The sequence below is a fragment of the Lepidochelys olivacea genome (assembly GCF_965140295.1).
Source record: "Lepidochelys olivacea isolate rLepOli2 genome assembly, chromosome: 1".
NCBI classification, from domain to species: Eukaryota; Metazoa; Chordata; order Testudines; family Cheloniidae; genus Lepidochelys; species Lepidochelys olivacea.
Genome location: NC_140411.1, coordinates 28,751,973 through 28,763,991, shown reverse-complemented (window position 1 = coordinate 28,763,991; position 12,019 = coordinate 28,751,973). Strand labels below are relative to the sequence as shown.

At 41.9% G+C, this 12,019-nt stretch overlaps 1 protein-coding gene across 3 annotated transcripts in view; it reads left to right on the top strand.

Moving 5' to 3' along the window:
- The window catches only part of SMCO4 (single-pass membrane protein with coiled-coil domains 4), a 50,240-nt gene extending 38,221 nt beyond the window's left edge, over positions 1-12,019 (top strand). For all 3 annotated transcript variants that reach the window (XM_084629580.1, XM_084629578.1, XM_084629579.1), the window contains exon 2: positions 11,199-12,019. In XM_084629580.1, the coding sequence (XP_084485706.1) occupies positions 11,343-11,522 (180 nt within the window). In that variant the 5' untranslated portion in view covers positions 11,199-11,342 and the 3' untranslated portion in view covers positions 11,523-12,019. The remainder of the gene's footprint in view (positions 1-11,198) is intronic.

The window sequence follows — 12,019 nt, the reverse complement described above, 5'->3', positions numbered from 1 at the left end:
CAGCAGTATAATATTACCTTAGCTGGACTTTGGCCACGCATTGTATATAAAAACCTTTATACTTGTGAGGATACCATGGACTCTTTAGTCCACCCCAAGTAGTTAGAACTCTCTTAAGTCTTGCTTGAAAGATGGTCTTTCCAGGGCAGGGTATGCTGGGATATTATTTTTTCAGAGGGAATGGTGCCCCGTATGGAATAACCAGTACCACTTCTTGCAGCACCTTGTCGTTTTGTTTCAGATTAGTGATTAAGAAGATTTCTTTCTGTCTAATAATTTAGTCATTAATCCTGACAAACAAGAAAGGCAACTGTTTTCAGTGCTGTTCCCACAAGAGTATCTGTCGAGTTGTTTACACGCATCTGATCCCTCTTCCAAAACCGGTTAGTTGAACTAGTCTGATGTTTCAGTTCCAGCGTTGATGAAAGCTTGGACCAGAGATGAGTGACTGCTAACAGAGCAAGGCTTTGGGACACGCATGACCTGGAGCCGTGAGGCCTCTCTGGTTTAGGGAACTAGAAATGTGAAGGAGACTCTTACCTTTTCTTTTAAACAGAAAGCTAAGTTTCCAGTTCTTTGCTTTACAAAGAGAGTCAGTTGATCACACTAGGATTGAAAGATGAATGATTTGACCAAAAGCTCAGACCGTTCATGATCCATCTCTAGCCCCTTATCTCCATCTAGTCACCTCGGGCTTATGGTCTGTGAAAACAGTGGGCACAGATCCTTTGAATTTTGAGGAAGACCTAAATAATTTTGGACCTGTGGTGATCATCAGTACCCATGCTGCCACCGATAGCATTAGGATGCTGCAAGCTCTTTTCTGCTTTCACCTCAAGAAGAGCTTTGTGTAAGATCAGAAGCTTGTCTCACCAACAGAAGTTGGTCCAGTAAAAGATATTACCTCCCCCGCCTTGTCTTTCTCGTATTCTGGGACCAACACAGCTGGAGTGACTCTACCTCCACCTGAATTAGGCTTTCGTATTGAGTGAACAGCATGACCTTTGGCCACAGGAAGAGGTAGCTCAGTAACGAGAGGCAGTGTGTTCTAGTGGGCTAAGAATGGGATTGAGAACAATGGACTCCATTCTAATCCCAACTCTGGCATGGATTGGCTCTGTGGCTTTGGTCAAAGATACTTAACCTTTCTGTCTTAGTGTTCCCAATCTACAGATGGGGAAACTTACCAGCCTTACAGTGAGGCCAAGGGGAGTGGATGTGGGTGTGCAACCATAGATTTCAAAGATAGAAGGAACCGCTATGACCATCTAGTCTCACTCGCGTAGCCTAGGAATTTCACCCAGGAATTCTTGCAGTGTGGAGATTTGTTCTTTCCTATTATACAAGTGAACACTATGAAACCCAAGCTATTGCTTAGTTATTGTTTGTAAAATCCTGTGTAAGTGCTACATTGCACCAGAATGCGTGCACAACTCTCCCATGGCTGGGTCCTGAGTGACTTGGACAAATTCTCTCTTGCAATGTTTGTTTCACTATTGGAAGCTATGAATGGATCCCTGGTAAAATGTGCAGCAGAGATCCTGCAGTGACCTGAGGAGATCCACCTCCTCCATTTTTATAGCAAATGGTTTGGTGAAACCCTAAGAATTGCCTGACTAACCTTCCCTGAAATCCTCCGGCCGGATCTCTGTATAAGTTCAGCTTCTGCTAGCAATGAAGCCAAATGACCCAAACCTATTGGAAACCTATTTGTATGTTGATGCCAGGTTCCCAAACTTGGGAGCAGTAGTCTGTAATTCTAATGGAACTGACATTTATGGAAAACCTTCTGTTCCAGTCCTTCAGGATTTAATTAATTTAGTTTCAGGATGAAATATTCATTTTAAAGAGGTTATAAACAATTGATGTTTTCGGTCTCTAATGATGGTTTATGCTGTACAGAACGAGGCACACATTTATTGTTTGAGTGAGAAATTGGTTTCATTTTAACTTCTGTGTGCTGCTGTGGATCATAGGAAGTCCCAAAGGCTTTTCCTGTCGGTCATTTCATTGGTCCCTTAAGTAACAAAAATATGAAACATGGTGACTTATATGGTTTCTATTATTAATATTTTCATGTTGCTCTCTCCCTCTCTCTCCCTCCAGGCTGTAATATCAGATCATCTAGTTATACTGAGTGGCAAATATAAAATTTTTTCTTTTGTACATCATCTGTTTTAGAGTGAAATAATAAAGCTAAGTACCAGAGAAAGGGAGGAATTGAGGAATGCAAGGGACAAAAGAAATTTCTTTTCAGTTGGTTTAAAAGGAGGAAAGTTGAGGCAGATATAAAAAGGTTGTTTCAGGAGTGTAAAAGACCCTCACCCTAATCAACAGCAGTGGGAGCATGTGAAGGGAGTGAGAAGCCACGGTGAGCTGAAGAAAGTATATGCAGTGATTTAAAAACAGGGCAATCCCATTTGAAGAGGATCCAGAAACAAACTAGGAATCCAGGAAGTCAAGTGATCTGAGTGTTGTAATGATGTAGGATTTGCCACCCATCCTGTAGTTCACTGAACATCAAACATAAGAGGGGAAAAACCCAGCTTGTCTCCGAATGAGAGTTTGCAGGTGTTCCAGTCAGAAGAAACATTGTTTTGTTTGGAAACTGAGAACAGGTGATACGAGACCAGTCAGAAGTGTCACCCACCCATAGGATCGGTGCTACGCTCATAGTTTAGAACAGTCTCTTGGAGGAACAGCTAAGTGGCATACCCACTTAGGTCTCTCAGTCTGCCCCAGAGCAACCTTAGTCCTTTCCCTCGCACTGGGTAACCATGCAAAATACAGGGGAAACCGAGGCACATGTAGGCTCCATAAAAATATTACAGAAAATCCCTACTTCATCACAACATGAGAGAGACAAACTCCCCAAATATCCCATTTTGTGATCTCTCTCCGTGCAGAATCTGACTCTGACAGAAACACATGCCTGTTGATTTACATCTAGTGTCCTGGTATTATGTGTTCGCTGTGCTATTCTGAATGTTTCCATAAGCTGTGGGATTATGGCACACTGATTTTATTCAGTGAAATAGTCAATCTGGATGAGAACCTCACTAGTCGGTGTATTACTACTTATGGGAGAGGATGGGAAAATTCCTTTGTAGTGCAGTTTCTCACATAGAAGAATTAAAATGACTCTTACTCTGTAAATCAAAATGCTTTTAGCTTGTTTTTGTTTTCTCCTGTCAAGCTATGAATTTGGGCTGGGTGGTGAAAATAAAAAAAAAAACCCACTTGCAGTAAAATTAGACTATTTTTTGTAGTAATTTGCTACATCCTCCAGTCAATAGGGAGGCCATTTATGCAGATTTCTGTTCTATCAGCAGGAGCTTACTGGCGTGATATTATGTACCTGAATGTGTAGCGAGAACACCAGATGGATAGAAATGATCAATATTCTGTCTTTTTAAAGCTGTGATGAAGCGATCACAAAGCTATTAATTGCTAACAACCAGAGATGCAAAAACAAAAAAGCTTGGGTCTGATGAACTGGAGGACGTATGCAGCTCTGCTCTGCTGGGTTTATGCTGCTTCCTACCGAGGATAACTTTTTATGCAAGCATGCCCGTTAGTACAATGTGTATATTTCATGATAAAAAGATAATCACAATTATTTTGCTTTCCTTGTAATCAGATTTCGTGAAAAAAAACAAACACCTAATAAAAAGCCCCAACCCTTGAGTTTCTTTAGATGTTGGATTCCAAAAATGTTTAGTTTAATATAGAGAGGGACAACATGTTGTTAGAGGCACCTCCAGGTTGCAGTCCAGGTAGAGCCTACAGCCAAGCACAGCTGACAGGTTTCAGAGTAGCAGCCGTGTTAGTCTGTATCCGCAAAAAGAAAAGGAGTACTTGTGGCACCTTAGAGACTAACCAATTTATTTGAGCATAAGCTTTCGTGAGCTACAGCCCACTTCATCGGATGCATGCAGTGGAAAATACAAGTAGGACGATTTTATATACACAGAGAGCATGAAACAATGGGTGTTACAATACACACTCTAACGAAAGTGATCAGTTAACGTGAGCTATTACCAGCAGGAGAGAAAAAAAAAACCTTTTGTAGTGATGATCAAGGTGGGCCATTTCCAGCAGTTGACAAGAACGTGTGAGGAACACATCCAGTCCCACTACCAATGTGTGATATATGCCATCATGTGCCAGCAGTGCCCCTCTGCCATGTTCATTGGCCAAACCGGACAGTTGAGACTCTCTACGTAAAAGAATAAATGGACGCAAATCAGACGTCAAGAATTAGAACATTCAAAAACCAGTCGGAGAACACTTCAATCTCTCTGGTCACTCACCTACAGACCTAAAAGTAGCAATATTACAACCCAAAGAACTTCAAAAACAGACTCCAACGAAAGACTGCTGAATTGGAATTAATTTGCAAACTGGACACCGTTAAATTAGGCTTGAATAAAGACTGGGAGTGGATGTGTCATTACACGAAGTAAAACTATTTCCCCATGTTTATTTTCCCCCCTACTGTTCCTCACACATTCTAGTCAACTGCTGGAAATGGCTCATCTTGATTATCACTACAAAAGGTTTTTTTTCCTCTACTGCTGGTAATAGCTCACCTTAACTGATCGCTCTCGTTACAGTGTGTATGGTAACACCCATTGTTTCATGTTCTCTGTGTATATAAAATCGTCCAAGTGTATTTTCCACTGCATGCATCCGATGAAGTGAGCTGTAGCCCACAAAAGCTTATGCTCAAATAAATTTGTTAATCTCTAAGGTGCCATAAGCACAGTTGAGTTACTGCTAGCAAAGCAAACTAGGAGCAGCAAATGGGAATTTTGCAAGGGAGTTCTCCAGGTGAAGGAGGAGTGACTATGTAGCCCTTGGGGTGAGTTTGTTGTGTTAGTTTGTGTGTTCTTGTGTGCTTGCCATGTGCCTGCTTGATTGAAGTTTATAGTGTGGTCTGTCTGGGAGGTTGCGGGGGCACTCTGTGCTGCGTCTAGTGACCTGCTAGGGAAAACTGAGAGCTTCCCAGCGAGGCTCTGATCTGCCATCTTTTCATCCCTAATTCCTTTAGGATTCCCTGACAAGGAGGCGGTGTTAACTCAGGGAGAACAGGGGTTTTAAAACCCTAAGCAACCAGAGGAGCTGGTGAACAGGGGAGTTTTGGGAGGAGAATTTAGAGAGGGAATGTGAGAGCCAGATACACCTAATAAACATTCTCTAAACTTAGTCCAATAACCCCCCCATTCTCCAACGAACCCCCCTCCCAACTCCCCCACACACAAGACCCTGCAAGAATAAAAAGAATGTAGGCCGAAGTCCAGCAGCAGAGTCGGGGGCTAGCCAGCTTATTGCACTGAATGCAGCATGTATGATTATCTGCTTATGTGCATTCAGCGCAATCAGCTCATGGCCCACCGAGACCAAGTATGGGCTCTTGAGACCAGAGTGGCTGAACTAGACGAGCTAAGGGAGACCAAGAGGTTCACAGAGGAGACTTTCCAGGATGCAGTATAGTGTTCCCACCCCAGTCCGACAGCCTCTGCGCTGCTGAGAAGGATGAAAGTCTCAGGGAAAGTAAAGATCAAACTGGAGAAGAGGGAAACAATCTTGTAGTTCGGATCCTCCTTCCAGATGATCTCATGGCATCCTTGGACCCTGAAGATATTTCTCCAGGGAGAGGGGACCATTGTTATTAGGAAGGTAATAGTAACGGAGGATTCGATCATTAGAAATAATAGATAGCTGGCTTTGTGGTGATTGGGAGAACCACATGGTGAATTGGCTGCTAGGTGCGAAGGTTGTGGATCTCTCAAGATATCTAGACAGACTTATGTGCAGTGCTGGGGAGGAGCCAGTGGTCCTGGTACATGAAAGTACCAGTGACATGGGGAAAAGTAGGTGAGAGGTCCTGGAGGTTGCTAGGTAAGAGATTAAAATCCAGGACCTCCATGGTAGCATTCTCTATAATGCTTCCAGTTGTACATGCCAGGCCAGTTAGACAGGCAGACCTGCAGGGTCTCAATATGTGGATGAGACAAAGGTGTTGGGAGTTCCTAATAAATAGGTTTATTAGGAACTGGAGAACCTTTTGGGAAAGGAGGAGCCTATACAGGAAGGATGGGCTCCACCTAAACCAAAATGGAACCAGATTGCTGGCACTTAAAATTAAAAATGTCATGGAGGAGTTTTTAAACTAAGGTCTGGGGGAAAGCTGACCGGTGCAGAGAAGCATGTGGATTGGACAGACTCATCCTTTAGGGGAGGAATTATTAAAGGGGATACTATCCCAGTAAAGAGGAAAAGGATAGAAGTTGCTAAAGTACAGGTGAGAACTGAAGAGAAACAGACAAATGAAAAAGAGTCCCATTCAATTACATCACATGATGGCAGAAAACTAAATGGTTGACAAATTTTATGTGCTTGAATACAAATGCAAGAAATTTAATAGCAATATGCGTGAACTTGAGTGCCTGATATTAAATGAGGATATTGATATAATAGGCATCACAGAAACTTGGTGGAATGATGATAATCAATAGGACATGGTAATACAAAATATATAGGCATGACAGAGTAGGTTGCACTGATGGGGGAATGAGACATTTGAAAGAAAGCATGGAGTCAAATATAGTAAACATCTTAAATGAATCAAACAATAGCATTGAATCTCTATGGATAGAAATTCCATGCTTGAATAATAAGAGTATAGCAGTGGAAATATACTACTGACCACCTCGCCAGGATGGTGATGGTGACTGTGAAATGCTCAGGGAAATTAGAGAGGCTACAAAAACAGAAAACCCAATAATAATGGGGGATTTCAACTATCCCCATAGTGACTGCATACGTGTCACCTCAAGATGGGATACAAAGATAACATTTCTAGACACCATTAATCACTTCTTCTTGGAGCAGCTAGTCCTGGAACCCCCAAGGGGAGAGGCAATTCTTGGTTTAGTCCAAAGTGGCGCACAGGATCTGGTCCAAGAGATGAATATAGCTGAACCCCTTGGTAACCACAACCATAATGTAATTAAATTGAACATCCTTGCAGGGGGGAAATACCAGAGAAAACCACTACAGTAGTATTTAACTCAAAAAGGGGAACTACACAAAAATGACAAGACTAGTTAAATGGAAATTAAAAGGAACAGTCACAAATGCCTGAAAGCTGCATGGAAACTTGCTAAAAACACTGTAATACAGGCTCAAACTATATGTATATCCCAAATAAAAAAGGAAGAGTCAGAGAACCAAAAAAATGCCACCATGGCTAAACAACAGAGTAAAAGAGGCTGTTAGAGACCCCAAAAAATCTTTTAAAAATTGGAAGTCACGTTCTACGGATGCAAATAGAAGGGAGTATAAACTGTAGCAAGTCGAGTGTAAAATTAAAATTAGGCAACCCAAAAAAGAATTTGAAGAGCAACTAGCAAAAGACACAAAAACTAAGAGCAAAATTTTTAAGTACATCAGAATCAGGAAGCCTGCCAAATAATCGATGGGGCCACTGGACAATCAAGGGGCTAAAGGAACACTCAAGGAATACAAGGCCTTTGCAGAGTAGTTAAATGAATTCTTTGCATCGGTTTTCACTGCAGACGATGTGAAGGAGATTCCCACACTTGAGCCACTCTTTTTAGGTGACACATTTGAGGAACTGTCTCAGATTGAGATGTCGGGAGAAGAGGTTTGGGAACAAATTGATAAATGAAACAGTAATAAGTCACCAGGATCAGGTGGTATTCACCCAAGAGTTCTGAAGGAACTCAAATATGAAATTACAGAACTACTATCACTTATATCTGCCTCTGTATCGGATGACTGGGGAATAGCTAATGTAATGCCAATTTTTTAAAAAGGCTCCAGAGGCAGTTCTGGCAATTACAGGCAAATTGGTTGAAACTATAGTAAAGAACAGAATTATCAGACACATAGAGGAACACAATTTGTAGGGGGAGAATCAAAATGTCTTTTGTAAAGAAAGATCATGTCTTATCAATCTCTTAGAATTCTTTGAAGGGTCAACAAACATGTGAACAAGGGTGATCCTTTGGATATAGTATACAGTACTTGGACTTTTAGAAAGCCTTTGACAAATTCCCTCACGAACGGTTCTTAAGCAAAGTGAGCAGTTATGGGAGAAGAGGGAAAGTACTTTTGTGGATCAGTAACTGGTTAAAAGATGGGAGACAAAGGGTAAGAATAAATAGTCAGTTTTCACAGTGGAGATGAATAGCAGGGATCCGAATGATCTGTGCTGGGACCACTGCTGTTCAACATATTCATAAATGTTCTGGGAAAAGGGGTAAATTTTGTGGTGGCAAAGTTTCTAGATGATAGAAAATTACTCAAGATAGTTAAGTCCAAAGCTGACTGTGAAGTGGTGTAAAGAGGTCTCGCAAAACTGGGTGACTAGGCAACAAAATGGCAGATGAAATTCAGTGATGGAAAATGCAAAATGCTGCACATTGGAAAACTATATCTACAAAATGATGGGGTCTAAATTAGCTTTTTCCACTCCAGAAAGAGATCTTGGAGTCATTGTGGATAGTTCTCTGAAAACATCTGCTCAATGTCCAGCAGCAGTCAAAATGGCTAACAATGTTAGGAACCATTAGGAAAGGGATAGATGATAAGACAGAAATTATCTTACTGCCACTATATAAATCCATTGTACACCCATAACTTGAATACTGCATGCAGTTCTGGTTACCCCATATGAAAAAAGATATATTAAAAATGGAAAAGATACAGAGAAAGGCAACAAACATTATTTAAGATTATGGAACGGCTTCCATATGAGAGAGATTAAAAAGTACCGGTGCTGTTCATTTTAGAAAAGAGACAACTAAAGGGTGAATAGGATAGAGGTCTATAAAATCATGACTGGTGTGGAGAAATGGAATAAGGAAATAATTATTTTCCCCTTCATAGAACACAAGAACCAGGGTCACCCAATGAAATTAATAGGTTTAAAACAAACTAAAGGAAGTACTTCTTCACACAGCACACACTGAACCTGTGGGACATGTTGCCAGGGGATGGTGTGAAGGCCAAAAGTATAACTGGGTTCAAAAATGGAATTAGATAAGTTCATGGAGGATAGGTCCACCAATGGCTATTAGCCAAGATGGTCAGGGATGCAACCCATTCTCCAGGTGTCCGTAAAGCTCTGAGTGTCAGAAACTGGGACAAGATGATGGGATACCTCACTTGATAATTGCCCTGTTCTGTTCATTCCCTCTGAAGCATCTGGCACTGGCCACTGTCAGAAGACAGGATACTGGGTTAGATTGGTCTGACCTAGTATGGCCATTCTTATGTTCAGATTCTTCCTAGCTCAGGGGTGGCCAACCTGTGGCTGTGGAGCCGCATGCGGCTCTTCAGAAATTAATATGCAGCTCCTTGTGTAGACACTGACTCCGGGGCTGGAGCTACCAGCGCCAACTTTCCACTGTGCGGGGAGGGGGAGGGTGCTCACTGCTCAACCCCTGGCTCTGCCACAGGCCCTGCCCCTTCCCACCCCTTCCCCTGAGCCACCGTGCCCTTGCTTCTCCCCCCAGAGCCTCCTGCATGCCACAAAATAGCTGATTGGGAGGGAGGGGGAGGTGCTGATCGGAGGGGCTGCTGGTGGGTGGGAGGCACTGGGAGCAGGGTAGGGGGAGCTGATGCGGGGCTGCTGACGTATTACTGCGGCTCTTTGGCAATGTACATTGGTAAATTCTGGCTCCTTCTCAGGCTCAGGTTGGCCACCCCTGCCCTAGCTAATGGGGAGGCTTAAATGACACATTTAGGTAACTGTTAAATCCCTGGGAAATTTCCATGGTGGGGTACTCTGTGGCATCTTTTAAAGATTCATTTACTAGGTTGGCTAGTGATCTGTTAATTTACGGTAAATACAGAAATAAAAGGGTCAGTGTTATTTCACTCCTAACCTTCAGTCGGAGCAGACATTTGTGCACAGTGTAGGCACAGAACCATGGGTGTGTGCACAAGTAAGGGATCTGCATGTGAATGTGGCAGAACAGGTACGTGTGTGTGTGTCTGTTTTCACATACAGACTAGTCATACACCGGCACACGCCTAAAAAGCACAGGTAGTGATACCTAAGTGTGGCCGTACTCCTCTCATCGCAGAGAGACTCGTGCATTGTGCACTCTGCTTATTAACCTCGCCTCACAGGCACGTCTCCTTAGAAAGTAGAAGCTTCACAGCAGCTTATTTTCAATGGTCTCATGTGTAGAACAGTCTGGTTTGCCTCCAGGGTTATCACTTCAAATGAATTCCTCCTTCTGAAAATGCCAAATTTAATAAAATCACAGACACAGCATTGTTTCAGAGCATGCTTTAATACTGTTCTCGCTGCCAGAGAACAAGATCCATGCTTTGAATGCATCTTTCCAATTCTTTTTTCCATCAGAAGGCCCTTGATTCTACTAAATGCCTTATGGGGATAATAAATGTGTGATGTCTTTGAATATAATGACAAGGTATGCGCTTACTCCCCGTGATATCTGTAATGCAAATCTGTGGGAAGCCATAGACTTCTGGTAGGGAACCCCTACTGTTACAAGAAGAGGCAGCTGGTGCTATGTAAAAAGAAAAGGAGTACTCGTGGCACCTTAGAGACTAACCAATTTATTTGAGCATAAGCTTTCGTGAGCTACAGCTCACTTCATTGGATGCATACCGTGGAAACTGCAGAAGATCTTTTTATACACACAAAGCATGAAAAAATGGGTGTTTACCACTGCAAAAGGTTTTCTCTCCCCCCACCCCACTCTCCTGCTGGTAATAGCTTATCTAAAGTGATCACTCTCCTTACAATGTGTATGATAATCAAGTTGGGCCATTTCTAGCACAAATCCACATTCCCCCCCCCCCCCAAACCCAGTTCTGTTATCTTGATTGCTTTGGTGCATCCAATGTATGGTGCCCTGCATTGTATCTGACTTAACATAGTACAGGTTCAGTGGCCTTTGAACAAAAATGTACACACCACGATGAACTGCTATAATTTTTCACGTGGCCAGTGTAGTGAATGAAGTGAGACTCTTCAGAAATAGGCCTTCGTTGACAGTAGCTGTGTAAATGTTGGTGTGCGTTAGATAAAAGTGATATCAAAGGGGAGCCAAAAATGTGTGTGTGATCACTATTCAGAACATACATTGATCCTGTCTGAAAGGTTTGTTTTGTTTTTCCCCCTTTTACAGATTGTGGCACAGGCAGCCATCTGAAGTAACAACATCGGAAGTTTCACGCCTTTTCAAAGACCTTCCTTTGCCTCTCTCTGCAACTCAACTTTTTGTTTTGTTTTTTGTTTTGGTGGAGGCACAACAAAAGAGCCTAAGAGAAGAATGAGGCAGCTGAAAGGAAAACCCAAAAAGGAGACCTCCAAAGATAAAAAGGAGAGAAAGCAGGCAATGCAAGAGGCTCGACAACAAATCATCACTGTAGTGCTTCCCACAATGGCTGTTGTAGTGCTTTTAATTGTTGTGTTTGTTTATGTGGCAACTCGCCCAAATACAACGGAATGATGCAGCTTTTTAAATTCTCTAACTTTGTGTATTAATACTCGTATTGTATGAAGAGCCAAAAACCCCCCTGCCAAACCTTTCTTCCAATATCCCACATTTTAATAGTATTTTACAAAGGAACCTACTGTCATCTTCAGTCTTCTACTTAATTGGAGTGCTAGGATTTCTGTTTTGGAATGTAACATAAAACGGATTCGTGAGCGTGCCAATACATTTTATGGTCCAGTTGATGTGCCTTTCAGACTTTTAAAATGGTGTTTTTTCTTAAAGCTATTTGAAGTTCTATATTGTGAAAGGAAACTCTGTTGTGTTATAAATTTGTATAAATCAGCTTTCAGATTTTATCACTGTAATCTGTAATATTGCTCCCATGAGTTTTTGTTTGTCTGTTTCACACCTTCCAAAGAAGTACACTTCTTCTTTGTGCTTAATGTCATTTGAAATGCTCTGATTTAAAATATATATATATTTTTGGAATAAAGAAGATATTAATCTTA